The following is a 15,999-nucleotide window of genomic DNA, read 5'->3' as shown; positions in this document are numbered from 1 at the left end:
GATCAGTTTTGGCCTCTGCCCCATTTGTGGGGAGCTTAGCAATATCCTGGAAACTTGAGGGGCAGGCTTCCCCAAGAGGCAGCAGTGACTGGCTGGCTGTGTGCAAGGGGGATCAGTTCTAGTGGTATCCTGAGATCCTGGGACTGAGTCAGGGATCTTGAAAGGGGAGGGGAGGAGGTAGGGGCAGACAGCTGGCCAGGAGCCACAGTAAAGAAAGTCAGGGAGTGCTGGCCTCCTCAGATAGTTGGCTGAATTGGGTCCCCAAACTGCCATCTAGACTCTTGGTCCTGTGGGGCCCTTAAGAAAGAGGCAGAGAAACTGGCTGTCTGGTGGGTGTTCAGTTCAAGGTTTGACGCCAGAAGGGGAAGAAGATAGGGTTGGTTGGCTATGCTGATGATACATACCATCACTCTGAGCACTTGGACAGCCTTTTATACTTACCAGATGTGTTTCCATAGTGGTGTTGGGGGACACTTTAATTGCTGTGTGTCCTGCCTCCCCCGCTACCCGCTTCTCTTGAACCTGCCAACTGTCCTGGCGTCAGAATCTACTGGGCTGTTCCATCATGGCTTAAGGTGTGAAATTCAGGGAGAGGGAGGCAAGGAGGGCAGGCCATAGGAAAAAGAGAGCCTGTCATTTCAGTTGCTGGTGAACTGTCTCTGCAGGACTGGGTATTGCGAGGATGCACAGACACCCCACTCTTCCTCCACCCTCAGAGCCCTTTTTCATTTGCCCTGCTGAGTCCCCTATGATTTCGTCAGGGACCTGGGCTGAGAGCCGCAATGCCAGGCTGTCTCCTGTTCAGATTGAAGGTTTTACTTCTCAGTTCCCAGAAGGCACGTAGCAGAGACTAATTGAAGGAATGGGCTGTGAAAACAGGTTAATGCAGAGGGGGTGGGTGACGTGGATGCTGCCTCTTCTGGCCACCCTTAGGTCTCCGTTGACGTCTCCCTTCCCCACCCCCTGGCTTCCAGCTTCTCATTCTGCCAATGTCCCGCTTACTTCCCACCCCCTCTACGGCTTTGCAGCTTCCTTTCCAGCCCCCGCAGTTCCTCTGCTCCCTCAAATTGCAGTCAGGGGAAAAAGCCCTAACACATTCTCCCGCCCCTGCTCCCCAGTCCCATTGGTTTCCTGCCCCCCTGCAGCACCTGGCGCCCCCGGTCATCCGATTGGCCAGCGGCCCCATCAATCCTTGCTGGCCGTGCTGACGTCATCCTGCAGTAGCAGGGATGGGGTGGGAGTGAGAGAGAGAGTGAGGACGCTGGGCTCTAGAGGGAACGAGAAGCCACTGCGAGTCCCCCATCTCAGCCACCCAGACTGGGGCCTGCCGGGTCTGCTCCATGGACTAGTGCGAGGGGAGGGCAGGCTCCTTTCTGTCACTGCTCTGCTGCCCTCCCCTCCTTGTAGAGCCCCTGCATCCCTTTCCCAAGGTGGAATTAGCAGGCTTGAGGCTCCCAAGGGACCGAATCGCCTGGCTTGGTCCTGCCCCACACCACACCATGACCCTCTTGTTGCTGTCTTTCTTGCTGGCCTCTCTGCTCCTGCCCAGCTTGGGGAACAAAGGTGAGTGAGGTGTGGGTGGGGGGCTCCGAATGAGGGAATCAGGCAGAGCGATGTGAAGATGTGGGGGGAAGGTGCTGAGGCTGTCTGGCACTTGACAGGTGTCCTTTCCTCTCTGACCATTTTCCTCAGACCTGCTCCCTTCTCCTCTTTCTCACTTCCCAGGGCTCCATCCTCCTCTCAGGCCCACCTCTACCTATGTGCTTCTCTTGCTCCTGGTTGGTCCCCCTTCCCATGTGAGTGTCTTTTTGTCCCCCCTCCCAGTTTCTCCATGCTGGTAGATATCTCAGATCTCAGCAGGTCTTAACTCCCGAGGGTGATACATACCACATCTCTTAGTGTTTCTCCCTTTTCACTGGGTATGCACATGCTAAGGGTGTGTGGCAGATCCATCTGGTTCATCTCCATCCCATCCTGGGGAGAAACTGTTCCTTGCAGCTCAGCAATTCAGAGCACGTATGTTTTTGCGTGTTCCTCTGCATCTATACCCTTCTGCCTGCATCAGCTGGGCTGTGGGTTACCAGAGCTGCCCTCTCTGGCAGACAGTGGATAAATTCAGCTGGGTGAGGCTATCAGAGGGGTGAGAGGGAGGAAAGGAGGGAGGGACTGGAGGTAGAGGGCTCAGGCAAACGGAAGGGAGGGAGAAAGGCAGGGAAGGGCAGAAGTGGGTGTGTGTGTGGGCACTAAATGAGTGGTGAGAGGGAAAACTGAGGAGGAGATGGAGATAAGGTATGGGAGAGGGGATAAGAAGGGGATGGAAAGGGTACAGATGGAGGCAGGAGGAAGAAAAAGAAATAGAAGGAAAATCAGGAAGATGAGGAGGGAGGGGAAAGCCAAGGAGGATGGGGAGCCCAAGAGTCAATGAGGGGAATGGACACAGATAGTAGGTGGCCAAAGGAGAGGAACAGGGAGATGAAGGCTGAGGGACCATGGGGAGAAGCAGGGTTGGAGGGGTGAGCTATGGAAAGGTGCCAGCCCTGCCCTGGCTATCTTTAGCCCTTCCGTCTACTATCTCCTCTATCTGTCTAGATCTCTTGCCTCAGGACCTCAGCCTGGCTCCTGAGCCTCTTGCTACTTCCTGTGCGGCCTTCTGTGCACCATCTTGTGGCTTTCTGCTCAGCCATTAGGAAGGGGGTTATGGTGGTCATCAGCAAGAAAGGGGCAGGCCTGCAGATACTAGAAAGCTTGTCAGGGTGTGGTTGGAGGAGAGACTGAAATCAGTACCTCTTGTTCACTGTGAGATACTGGGGTGAGGTTCCTCTAGTGACTCAGTTTCCCTTGAAGTTTCTCCCTCAGATCCATCTCATGTACCATCATAGTGGACTTTGGGAGCCTGGGTGTGGGCATGATGGGATTAGGTAGATGGAGAGTGGAGGTTGGAGCTGAGCTGGGGGATGAGGTAGTGCATTTCCCAGTGGCCCCTCACCAGACTAGTGGGGGGTTGGTCCTGGGGAGGAGGCCCTGTTTAGCTGAGTCTGGTAGGAGATGGGGTGATGGGAATCTCGCTGAGTCCCACATCCGTCCTGAGTTGGCTGGTGGGTGAAGGGAAAAGGGGTGTGGTAGACAAGACTTGGGATTCAGTCATCATTAAGTCAGTATAAAAAGTGGGGCCCAGGGAGTTGGGGTTTGAAGACCTTGTGGAGGACAAAGAGTTGTGTTGTGTGCTCTTGGATGTGGGGGTGGGAAACAGGGAGGGGATTTATCATGTTTCTAGGCCAGCTTGATAATCCCTTAGGATGTTTGCTCTGCTGGGTCCAGTCATTTGGCATTGATTTCTCTGCTCCATTGCTGCCCCTGTCTGTCCCCTCCCTCTGTCCTATATATCTTCTCTTCTTTCCTTTCTCTTCTTCCCCTGCTCTGGGAGAGTGGCCTGAGGTTGGAGCCTGGCTTAGGAGAAGTATGGAGTCAAGGGACCAGGATTGAAATGGAGGAGGGGGAGGATAAACAATCAGGATCTCAGGAAACTTCTAGAATCTTTTCCTAGTCATGACTCTGCCTTTCATCTCTCCCTTCCGTTTCCCAGGGCCTTCTGAGGGCTCACCACTGCTTTCCTGAGTCACCAGTCTCCATTCTCCAGCACCTGAAGTCCTTAAAGATTCTCTACCCCGATCATGGTTCCCAGGGGAGAGAGTGGCCCCTCCCCATAGGGCAGGCAGTTGCAAAGAAACTGCTATCTTGCTATAGGAGGACGTTGTGACCTCCTGCAGACTCTCTGCACCTTCTGTAGCTGACTTCTTGTCCTTAGTCCTCTCCTTCCTGTAAGAGGCTGTGGCAGGAGTGGAAGGGCGATGATGCTGGGGGGTGTGAGTTGTCTGGGCCAACCAGAGCTGTCATGAGAGTGGTGGTCCTTCTCACAGGTGCTTCCTCTCTTTCTGGGGTGGGGCCAGCCAACAAGCACAAGCCATGGATTGAGGCAGAGTACCAGGGCATCGTCATGGAGAATGACAACACTGTCCTGCTGAACCCACCACTCTTTGCCTTGGATAAGGACGCTCCCCTGCGCTATGCTGGTAATTGAGGTTGGGGTGGTAAGTCAGGGCGGGACAGAGAAAAGTGGGTGGGAGGGAGAGAAGGTCCTGGAAATGGAAACAATGAGAAAGTGGGGGAAATGCAGAAGAAGAAGTGGTACAAGGAGGGAAATGAGCTGCATTGAAGAATGGAGAATGTCAGAAACAGACATAGCCAGGAAGGAGTTAGTTAAACACACTTGACCTTGCCACACTTCAGGCCTGGTAGCTCTGAGAGAGCTCTGATTATCGATGCTGCATGCCTACTAGAGCACCAGGGTTTCGGAGGAGAGGTGCAGCTGGACCCCTCAGCCCCCAGTTGGGGAATCTGAGGGTGGGAAAGAGATGCACCAGGTGGTGTGGAGTCCCAATCCTTCCTTTTCCCTTCTGCCAGGTGAGATCTGTGGCTTCCGGCTCCATGGGTCTGGAGTGCCCTTTGAGGCTGTGATCCTGGACAAGGCGACAGGTGAAGGGCTGATTCGGGCCAAGGAGCCTGTGGATTGCGAGGCCCAGAAGGAACACACCTTCACCATCCAGGCATATGACTGTGGCGAGGGCCCTGATGGTGCCAACACCAAGAAGTCCCACAAGTGAGGAAGGCCTTGTCCCCTGCCTGTCTGAGGCAGATCCTCCTACCTACTTCTGAACTCTCAGTATCCTTTATCCATGCTGTAATGAATATCCATCCCCGCCCCCACTGTAGGGTTAGAGACCTCCTGTCAAGGTTACAAGCACACAGAAGAATTCAGTGAGATCTCATCCTGGATTTGCCTCTCATGACTTTGGAAACTCACTTAGCCTTTCTGGATTTGCTTTTCCTCATCTGTTAAACAAAGAGGTTTTGTGAAGATCGCAGGAGGTAGTTTGTGTAGAAAGCATGTACCACAGTGCCTGACACATGGTGAAGGGCTCAGAACATGGAAGTCATGGTGATGAGGGGGAGAACAGGAGGAGAGGACAAACACATCCTGATCCCTTTCAACTGCCCCCCTGCTCCCCTCTCTTTGCAGTGCACCCCATGCACATGATTCACAGCACAAACAGCTCTAGGTGAGGGGGGTGGGCAGGAGAAGGTTATAGAACGAAAGAGGCTTCAGTCCCAGGCATATACATCTGTTTCCAGATAACTTCTCATTTGAGAATAGGAGAAAGATCAGCAGTCAGAATTCCTGGGCCAGTAAGAAGCATTAGAGATAAAGTGCTGTTTGTGACTCAGTTTCCCATTTAGAGATAGAACTTTTCCTCTGGACCCTGGAAACCTGGATCTTGGCTAGGGGCAAGTCTCAGCATGAAGGTTATAGACCTAGCTGTGTTTGCCCTGGTGGGTGTTGAGTGGGAGGGAACAAGGCTGATGTGCGCATTTCACACGTGTGTATGGAAGGCAGCCCGTGGCTCACATGTATGTGTCAGATGACTTATGACTTTTGTATCAGTGCCACTTCTCTTCTTATGGTTAGTTTTAATTTGGAGTTTGCTGTGCATGGTCCTCGATTATTCCATTGGACCTGACTGTAGTGAAGGCAAAACCTGTTGGATTTTGTGCCTTGCTCCTTGTCTTGGCACCCTAATGAATGTGCCAAACCCTGCTGAAATCTCCAAGCTTATGTATATATTATGAATTGGGTACATGGTGTGCCCTGAAAATAGGCTGGAGTGGGCAGTTGAAAAGGATGAATGTGTTCATCCTTTCCTTCCTCCTTGCTCTGTACAACAGTCTGATAGAAGTCATCCAAATCAGCTCCTGGTATCCCCTGGGCTTGTTCTTTACCTCTAGGTCTCTCTCTCTTTCTCTCTGTCTCTCTCTCTCATGGTACTTGGGGATTAAACCTAGGGCCTTGTTTATATGCTAAGCAAATGCTCAATCACTTGAGCCATGCTCCCAATACTTTTTTCTTTTTTTAATTTTGTTTTTGAGACAGGGTCTCACTGCTAACTTTTTCCTGGCTGGCCTTGAACTCAAGATCCTCTAGCCTCAGCCTCCTGAATATCTGAGATTACAGGCGTGTACCACCATACCCAGTCATCTGTACCCCGACTCTTTTCTTAAGCCCTCTCCCTTGTGTGGCCCTATCTCTGGCATGACTTTGGCAACAGCCGGGTGCCTTGTGGGATGGGGATGCTCACTCTTAAGAATAGATTGGAAAAAAAAAAAAAAAAAAAAAGAATAGATTGGCTCCCTCCTGCTCTTTTTCCCATCTGGATTTCTGTTGTGCCTCTCTCAGTGTATGAAGGCTGGCTAATACTTCTGGTCCCTTCTCCCTCCTCTGGTACATGCAGGGCAACAGTGCATGTGCGGGTCAATGACGTGAATGAGTTTGCCCCAGTGTTTGTGGAGCGGCTGTACCGTGCTGCAGTGACAGAGGGGAAACTGTATGATCGCATCCTGCGGGTGGAAGCCATTGATGGTGACTGCTCCCCACAGTACAGCCAGATCTGCTACTATGAGATCCTCACGCCCAACACCCCCTTCCTAATAGACAATGATGGTGAGTCCACCCTCCTTCCTGACTGCCCAGGTCTTGTGCACCCACTTCCCTCAGGACAACCCAGGGCTGACCTCTCCACTTCTCTCCCTTGGACCCTCATTTCACCTTCCCTCCTGAATGTGGAGTCTTTTTCTCCAGACACCTTCTTCCCTTTTCTTCCTGCTGAGTCCACCTGCTGCCCACTTAGCTCTCTTAGACTTCTCCTTACCTCTGGGACTTTCCCAAGTGCATCTGATCCTGTCTATCCTCCCCCCAACCCCCTGCAATACCCTAGGGAACATTGAGAACACAGAGAAGCTGCAGTACAGTGGTGAGAAGCTCTACAAGTTCACAGTGACGGCTTATGACTGTGGAAAGAAGCGAGCAGCCGATGATGCTGAGGTGGAGATCCAGGTGAAGCCCACCTGCAAACCCAGCTGGCAAGGTGAGGAGCTCCACTCTGTGACCAGGCTTGTGAATTGGCTTTCACCTTGGTCCCTTTGTCCTTTTGACCACCATGGGGTCTGGGCTATGGTTGTGGGGAGTTATTTGGGGGCAGGTTTCTACCTCAGCCAGTGGACATAACAGGAGAGTGGATAGGAGAGGCTGTCTTAACTTCTGTCTCCTCTCCCTCTCTACCTCACCCATGTAGGCTGGAACAAAAGGATTGAATATGCACCAGGCGCTGGGAGCTTGGCTTTGTTCCCTGGCATCCGCCTGGAGACCTGTGATGAACCACTCTGGAACATTCAGGCCACCATAGAGCTGCAGACCAGCCATGTGGCCAAGGGTTGTGACCGTGACAACTACTCAGAGCGGGCACTGCGGAAACTCTGTGGTGCGTGTGCCACTTCCCCTAATTCTCCCCTAGGCTGTCCTTTCCCAACCATCATGCACCTCCTCTGCCCCTTTCCCAAGAGTCTGCTTTATGTCTCTTCTGGCTATCTGTAAGCGTACATATCCACAGGCTGTGGCATGGCTAACTCTTTCTGTCCAAAGGGCAGGTAGTTGCATTGTGGCAATGATGCATCATGGAACAATGGTTGGGAGAGAGAAGAGTTGGAAAAAGGGTTGAGTTTTCCAATCTATTTCTAGAAGAGAGGTCCATTCCTCTCTTGTCTTTGAAAGGCCAGAAGAGGTGGGAAATCTTTTCTCATCAGTCACTCCCTGCTTCTCTCCTATTTCCTCATCTACTGCCTCTCAACTCTGACACTTGTGCCTCCTGGGACTTCCACAGGTGCTGCCACTGGGGAGGTGGACCTGTTGCCCATGCCGGGCCCCAATGCCAACTGGACAGCAGGACTCTCAGTGCACTATAGCCAGGATAGCAGCCTTATATACTGGTTTAATGGCACCCAAGCTGTGCAGGTGCCCCTGGGTGGCACAGCTGGGCTGGGTTCTGGCTCCCAGGACAGCCTCAGCGACCACTTTACCCTGTCATTCTGGATGAAACATGGTGTAACTCCAAACAAGGGCAAGAAAGAAGAGGAAACCATTGTGTGCAACACAGTCCAGAATGGTGAGCCTTTCTTAGGGCACAAGCCTTACAGTGCGAAACTGACTTTTTACCCTGCATCTGTCACTACCCAAGGTGGACTGTGGACAGGTCGCTTCTCTCTCCTGTCACTTCATTTGCAAGTCACCAGGGCTATGTTTTTAAGAGGTGGGGTTCTCACCCAGGCTGGCCCTGAACTTCTGGGCTTTAGTGGTTGTCCTGCCTCAATCTTTCTACTAGCCAGGACTATAGCATATGCCACCACGACTGGCTTAGTGCTAGCTGTGACGTTCCCTGGAATTCTGTGATTTATCCCAAGGTGACATGTTGAGCTCCTATTGCTCTGAGTACAGTGGGAGTCCTCATTCTCATTGGCAGTTGCTCAATTAATCTCCTGGCATCCCACTAGGTAGTAGACTGCCATGTCTCTACTCCCACAAAAGCCACTCCATTGCAATGGAAAAGCTGGATAGTGGTGTCTGTTCCTTCTCTTCTACCACCATCCCATTCTCCTCCTCTGATTGACTCCATCTCCAAATGTGCCTCTTCACTCAACTGCAGTGGTTCAACCCTATAGGGAGGGCTCAGCCTTGACCTGTTTTTTTTATTTCTAGCCGTTTCTCCAACCTCATGTTTCTTGACCTGGAAGGGGTATCACCCATGATGTATGTATTAACCAAAGAACCAGTGAAGATCTGGGTGGGAGTTGGCTGGCCAGTGTTCCTTTGGCCAACCAGTGCCCAAGAAGATCTAGTTGTCACTTGGACTGGTGTGTGTGTGTGTAATATATATATATATATATATATATATATAGAGAGAGAGAGAGAGAGAGAGAGAGAGAGAGAGAGAGAGAACACACAGAGACAGAGAGACAAAGAGGAAGAAAGAAAAAGACACAGAGCTGGGCACTGGTGGCTCACATCTATAACCTAGGTACTCAGGAGGTGGAGATCAGGAGGATTGAGGTTTGAAGCCAGCCTGGGCAAATAGTTTGTGAGACCCCATCACAAAAGGGCTAGTGGAGTGGCTCAAGTGTAGGCACTGAGTTCAAACCCTAGTATTGCAAAAAAAAAAAAGAGAGAGAGAGAGAGAGAGAGAGAGAGAGAAAGAGCACTAGAGGATAAGACAATGAGAGCACATCAGAGAGAGTTAAGAGAAGGAGCATCCTCTTCCTACTGTTGCTTTGAGCTCGTTCTTGCCTCACGCGTTAATGCTTGACCCCTGTTCTCAACCTGTCCCATCAGAGGATGGCTTCTCTCACTACTCCTTGACTGTCCATGGCTGCAGAATTGCCTTCCTCTACTGGCCCCTGCTTGAGAGTGCCCGCCCAGTCAAGTTCCTCTGGAAGCTGGAGCAGGTGAGGCTGGTGTCTGGCTCCTGGGAGGCCGGGTGGATGCAACTAACATAGGAGAAGGAGGGTCCCTGGGCTGACATTGGCATTTTCTGGGTTACCCTGTGGCCTCTCATTTTCATTCAGTCCCTGACCAGTCTGCCCCAGGTTCTTTTCTTTTTCTAAGGAGAAAACACTCCTAGACTAAAAAGAAATAGGAGACAAATTGCTACGATCCCCAAACAGATCAACCATCTATTACCTCTTGTTTTATTTCATTCTTTCTTTTTTTTTTTAATCTAGAACCTTACAGTATGTGTCCGTGACTCTCAGAGTTGCAACCAAGAAAACCTATATTGCCAAGGTACACAGATTAGAGTTGAGTGCTGTTGGGAGAGCCTGCAGGCCATGAAAGAAATCTTGGCTAATATGTCCAAACTTTATTTTTAAAAACTTTTAAATAGGGTGGATGTATGATTAACTGATAGACGTTTGTAGATGGAAAATAACTTTGTACATGTTAAATCACTATTTTTGTCCAGGATTATGAGGGGTAAACGAACATGGTCAAAAATTTTAAACCCTCACTTCAGCCAACAGTTGCAGGCTATTTTTTAAAATTTTACTTAATGTATTTAAAAAAAAATTTTTTTAAGTTCTTCTTATGTGGTCCAGGCTGGTATGAACTCACTATGTAGCCCAGGTTGGCCTAGAACTCTTGCCTCAGCCTCCAATAGGCATGTGCCCTTCCACTCGGAGTGGTCTCTTCATTCATTCTCCAAGCTGAAGAGCTATTGAGAACTAGTTTGAGTTTCCATTCATTCAGGAGTAGAGTGGTTGAGTAAGCAAATGACAAAAACAGTCTTTAATAAACCCAGAAGAAAACAGACACAGAAAGTAAAAGAGCAAGAGAAATAAGGACCTGAAAAATTTGCAAGCCAGATAATTAAGGGCTGTCTAAAAAAACTTTTGCTATTTGTGGCACTCCTTTTTGGTGGTATGCAGGTTTGAACTCAGGTCCTCATGCTTGCTAGATAGGTGCTTTACCACTTGAGCCATTCCACCAGCTGTTTTGAAGAGTCTGCCATTTACTGTTTCTCCATCTTTTCCCATTGTTGCTAATAATGTCAGTGCTACCCTTTCAAGTTTTCTTTAATTTATTTAAAAATCTATTAAATACCACTTAAATTCCTGTCATTTTGATAGGCTTTGGGAATATAGTAGAGTATAAAATGGAACAAAATCTTTGCCTTCATTGAGCTTACATTTTAGTTGGGAAAATAGATTTTTTCCTTTTTTCTTTTCTCCCCCTCCCCCTCTTCCTCCTCCTCTTCCTCTTCACTTGAGGGGAAGGAGAGGAGAGAGGAGCTCATCTTAGATCAGATGTCCAGGAAAGGCCTAACTGTGGTGAAATTTAAGCTTAATCATAGAGGATAAGAACTAGCTGGCTGTGAAGAGTGGGAAAAGTAGGTGCAAACGCCCTGAGGCAGGAAAGAACTCAGTGTATTCCAAGCACAGAAACAAGGCTAGTGAGGCTGGGGTGCAGTGGACAAGAGGAAAGGCTGCAGATGAGCTTGGAGAGATGGGGAGTGATTGGGTTGTACAGTGGACTTTGTCACCTGGGGTTAGTTTAGACTTTATCCTATGAGAGATAGGAAGCCTTTTTTTGAAGGGCTTAAAGCAGGGGTGTGACCTTACCAGATTTACATTTGAACAACTGTGGAAGGACTGTGTTGAAGAGATATGAGTGGGGGGTGGGGAGTTGGTAGAGTGGCTCAAGCCATAAGAGCACCTGCCCGGTAAGCCTGAGGCCCTGAGTTCAAACCCTAGTGCCACCAAAAAAGAAAAAAAGAATTAAAAGAGATATGAGTGGTTGGCCAAGTATGGTGGTCCATGCCTACAATGGAGGTGGAGGTAGGAGAGTCTTGGTCTGAAGCTGGCCCAGGCAAAAACATGAGATCCTATCTGAAAAACAACCAAAAAGCCCAAAAGAGATGGCCCAGCTCAAATGATAAAATGCCTGCCTGGCAAGTGCGAGGTCCTGAGTTCAATCTCTAGCACTGCCAAAAGCAAACAAACAGAAGATTAGAGGTAAACAGACAGGACTGTTGCAAGAGTCCACATGAAAGGGGTCTCAACTGATGTGTACCCATGAAGATGGTGAGACCTGCATGGAAACATACAGCTTTTAGTTCTGTTTGGATCTGGGATCAAGAGCACCTGCTGATGGATTGGCTGTGGTGGTTGAGGGAGAAGGAAGAATCAAAGCTGACTCCATGCCATCTGCTTGAGCAACTGGATGGATAATGGAGCATTTATATTGCCCAGGGAAAACTGGGAGGTGGGACAGGGCAGAGACTTCCATCTTACACATGTTATATTGGAGATGGCTGCGAGATAGCCAAGTGGGGAGCCCAGTCTTTAGGGAGCTCTGGGTTGGAGATGGAGACTTTGGAATTCTCATTTGGAATATGGTATCTGAGCAGAGGAGGTCACTCCTATGAAGAGAGTATAGGGGGAGGGGAGAGGGAACCCAACACTGGGAAGTTGATAGGCAGAGAACTGCATTTCTTACTCTGCCCATCCCACCCACATCTTGGCTTAAGAGAAATGGAAGCAATTATTTGTTTCAGCGGTTCCCATTGCATTAGAAGCTGCCCTAGCCATTCCAGAGCCATACACACATACCTGTCATCGGGCTGGGAACCACTGACTCATGCCTATAATCCTAGCTAACTCAGGAAGCAGAGATCAGGAGGATCATATTTTGAGGCCAGCCTATGCAAATAGTTCATGAGTCCCTATCTAGAAAATATCCAACACCAAAAAGGGCTGGCGGAGTGGTTTATGCGCAAGGCACTGGTTTCAAACCCTGGTACCGCCCTTAAGAGAACTCTTTGGGGACCCAGGATATAGCTCAGTGGTAGAGTGCTTGCCTAGCATGCTTGAAACTTTGGGTTCAAAACCAAAGTGCAAAAAAAAAAAAAAAAAAGAAATCTTTGGAAAAATTTATTTGCAACATAGTTTTACGTTTATAGTGTTTTTTCTTTCGGGGGGTGGTGGTGTTTTTTGAGACAGGGTCTTGCTGTGTTGTGCAGCAACATAAACTCCTGAGCACAAGTGGTCCTCCTGCCTCAGTCACCCGGGTAGTTGGATTTTAGGCACATGACACTGTGCCTAGCTCTGTGCTTATAGTTTTTAGGATTTACTTGACAAGTGGAATTTTCCATGCTAGGATGGTTGCCTGATAGATTTTGGACAAGGATGTTATTCCCGGAGCTGGATAGTCAGCCCTATTGGGGGGATATTTGGGTCTGACCTTGTCTCCCAGGAGATGGGGCAGGACTGGGACTAACTCCCTGAAGAGGAAGTGACTGGGGACTCCTGCCCTCACTCTACTCTCCTAGGTCTGTGACGACGAGTGGCACCATTATGCTCTGAACCTCGAGTTCCCCACAGTTACACTCTATGCTGATGGCATCTCCTTTGACCCTGCTCTCATCCATGACAACGGCCTCATCCACCCACCCCGGAGGGAACCTGCACTCATGATTGGGGCCTGCTGGACAGGTAGGTCCCCCTTGCACTGCTCAGCAAAGACTCAATGGCTGAAGGTTGTGAGGGGAAATAGACTGGTGAGGAGCAAGGGCAGTCTGAGCCCACAGCTGAGGCCACCGCATGTGTCTCTGTGCAGTTGGGCAGGGTGACTCTGAATGATCTCCACCAGAGCTGACCTCGGCCTCCCGTATCCTCACCCATTCTATGGGTTATCAATTCTGACTTGGAGAAATTTCCTTCTCAGGTGTCCCCAGAATCTCTCTTTCTGTAACTTCAGGTAGTTCCCAGCTTGTTCTAGCAAATTGAAGATTTCCACAACCCACTACCTTGCTGGAGGACAGCAACTCTTCAGCGAGTCATTGTCTTCCAGCGTTTAAGCCCTTTCTTTTTTTCTTCTAGGCGTACATGCATGCACCTGTCTTATCAGGACCCCGTGTTTCCTCAGCAACATATTTGGGGGGTCGTGTGTAACAGAGGTCTGAAAGATTGGGCCTGAACAAAGAATGGTTGGGACTTCCTTAAGAGGCTGCAAATCGTACCTGGGCAATGAGAGGACTCACAAGGACACAAGGAAGACTTACTCTTTTTTTTTTTTTTCCTTTTTCTCTTATTATTCATATGTGCATACAAGGCTTGGTTCATTTCTCCCCCCTGCCCCCACCCCCTCCCTTACCACCCAGTCTGCCCCCTCCCTCTCCCTCCCCAATACCCAGCAGAAACTATTTTGCCCTTATTTCTAATTTTGTTGTAGAGAGAGTATAAGCAATAATAGGAAGGAACAAGGGTTTTTGCTGGTTGAGATAAGGATAGCTATACAGGGCATTGACTCACATTGATTTCCTGTGCGTGGGTGTTACCTTCTAGGTTAATTCTTCTTGAACTAACCTTTTCTCTAGTACCTGTTCCCCTTTTCCTATTGGTCTCAGTTGCTTTAAGGTATCTGCTTTAGTTTCTCTGCGTTGCTAATTTTTTAGGTGTCTTACCTATCCTCACCCCTCCCTTGTGTGCTCTCGCTTTTATCATGTGCTCATAGTCCGATCCCATTGTTGTGTTTGCCCTTGATCTAATGTCCACATATGAGGGAGAACATACGATTTTTGGTCTTTCGGGCCAGGCTAACCTCACTCAGAATGATGTTCTCCAATTCCATCCATTTACCAGCGAATGATAACATTTCGTTCTTCTTCATGGCTGCATAAAATTCCATTGTGTATAGATACCACATTTTCTTAATCCATTCGTCAGTGGTGGGGCATCTTGGCTGTTTCCATAACTTGGCTATTGTGAATAGTGCCACAATAAACATGGGTGTGCAGGTGCCTCTGGAGTAACAGTCTTTTGGGTATATCCCCAAGAGTGGTATTACTGGATCAAATGGTAGATCGATGTCTAGCTTTTTAAGTAGCCTCCAAATTTTTTTCCAGAGTGGTTGTACTAGTCTACATTCCCACCAACAGTGGAAAGACTTACTCTTGTCAAGCTGTCCTCACAAGCCCGAGCTCATTGCCACCTTTGTTTTTTTTTCCCCAGAGGATAAGAACAAAGAGAAGGATAAAGGAGGAGACAACAGTACAGACACAACTCAAGGTATTCTGTATGTAAGAATTGAAGACCAGAGTTCTCATCTTAATCTTCTGATCATTGTTCCTTTTCCTACTGCAAATCCTGTTAGTTACTGCTTTCCATGCCACCAGGGGGCAGAGCCCCCAAGAAATACAGCAAGGCAGAGTCTTTTTGGAGCAGGAAGGCTGAATGTAGTTTGGCTGGCTTCTGGGTATTGTTTCCTGTCCACAGAATGCAGAGGGTTTGTCTTGCTGGCTTTCTACATAGCAGAAACGAGGTGGCAGCAGTCAGACACACAGGAGGTGAAGATCTGGGCATTTGTGAAGCTCACACACATTCATCCTGGTCTCCTTGCATGTCACTGAGAAGATGCCTTTCCTGTTAAGTTTTTCCTCCTCCCTTCCTTTGGTCCTGATTTCCTTTTCTTGTTGCCTCCCAGAAGGTTTTCACTTTTCCATTGCTTCTTTTTCACTTTTCTTTCCTTCTGGTTTTATCCTGTTTTCTCTTTTTTCCTCCTTCTTCCTTCCTTTTTTCTGTGTGTTGCTGGGAGATCCAACCCAGGGGCTTGCACATGCTGTGTAAGCCCTCTACCTCTGAGCTACAGCCCCATCCTGTGTTGTGTCTCATCCCTCCAGAATTTACCTTTATCCTCGCTTATCTCTCTCACTTCTCATCCCTCTTCTTTCCTTCTTCCATTTCCATATTTCTCCTTTTCATTTTCTTTCTCATCTTCCTCTTGTTCTCTTATTTTCCCCCTTCTCTCAGTCCCCATCTTTGTTTCCTCCTCCTCTCCCCTTTCTTCCTCTTCTCACCTTGCCTGCTCCTGTGTTCCTGCCCTAGGAGACCCCTTGCCGATCCACCACTACTTTCATGGCTACCTGGCTGGTTTCAGCGTGCGCTCAGGTCGCCTGGAGAGCCGGGAGGTCATCGAATGCCTCTATGCATGTCGGGAGGGGCTGGACTATAGGGATTTCGAGAGCCTGGGCAAAGGCATGAAGGTATTAGCCCCTTCCTCTAGCATTCCCTTTCCGGGCATGCCCCTGCCCCTCCCCTGGACTCCTCTGTTCCCTTCCTCTCCCACCTCCTGGTCCTGCTCTCAGCTGTGTCTGTGTCTGGGGCCCAGGTCCACGTGAACCCCTCGCAGTCCCTGCTCACCCTGGAGGGGGATGATGTGGAGACCTTCAGCCATGCCCTGCAGCACGTGGCTTATATGAACACTCTGCGGTTTGCCACGCCTGGCGTCAGGCCTCTGCGCCTCACCACTGCTGTCAAGTGAGTGTTGGATGGGCGGGGTGAATCAGAGCAGAGCCAGACAGTGTCATGACTTCTTGGCCTAGCATGTCACCTAGAGCTAGCCATATTTCCCTCATTTTGTGTCTCTCTGGACCCCCCAGGGAGGACAACTGACCTGCTGAAGGTCAATATAATGTTGGTAGAAGAGCCTGGACTAGATTCTGCTTTCCTAAAAACCAGTTCATTAGTCTTCCCACTAAGCCACACCTCCAGGATTTGGGAATATGA

The 15,999-nt window shown here is 49.4% G+C and overlaps 1 protein-coding gene across 2 annotated transcripts in view; it reads left to right on the top strand.

Moving 5' to 3' along the window:
- Positions 1–1,208: 1,208 nt before the first annotated feature.
- Clstn3 (calsyntenin 3) overlaps positions 1,209–15,999 on the top strand; it is a 30,820-nt gene continuing 16,029 nt past the window's right edge. Inside the window, exons 1-12 of one of the 2 annotated variants that reach the window (XM_020158230.2) lie at positions 1,209–1,563; positions 3,948–4,070; positions 4,462–4,657; positions 6,345–6,553; positions 6,828–6,977; positions 7,185–7,370; positions 7,770–8,051; positions 9,272–9,384; positions 12,765–12,927; positions 14,446–14,502; positions 15,319–15,476; positions 15,602–15,750. In XM_020158230.2, coding sequence (XP_020013819.1) covers positions 1,500–1,563; positions 3,948–4,070; positions 4,462–4,657; positions 6,345–6,553; positions 6,828–6,977; positions 7,185–7,370; positions 7,770–8,051; positions 9,272–9,384; positions 12,765–12,927; positions 14,446–14,502; positions 15,319–15,476; positions 15,602–15,750 — 1,850 coding nt within the window. In that variant the 5' untranslated portion in view covers positions 1,209–1,499. Of the gene's footprint in view, positions 1,564–3,917; positions 4,071–4,461; positions 4,658–6,344; positions 6,554–6,827; positions 6,978–7,184; positions 7,371–7,769; positions 8,052–9,271; positions 9,385–12,764; positions 12,928–14,445; positions 14,503–15,318; positions 15,477–15,601; positions 15,751–15,999 lie in introns of both variants that reach the window. The other variant, XM_020158229.2, reaches the window with a different exon arrangement.

The sequence above is a fragment of the Castor canadensis genome, chromosome 6 (assembly GCF_047511655.1).
Source record: "Castor canadensis chromosome 6, mCasCan1.hap1v2, whole genome shotgun sequence".
NCBI lineage: Eukaryota > Metazoa > Chordata > Mammalia > Rodentia > Castoridae > Castor > Castor canadensis.
Note: the sequence above shows the minus strand (reverse complement) of the source record. Positions and strands in the feature narration are given on the sequence as shown.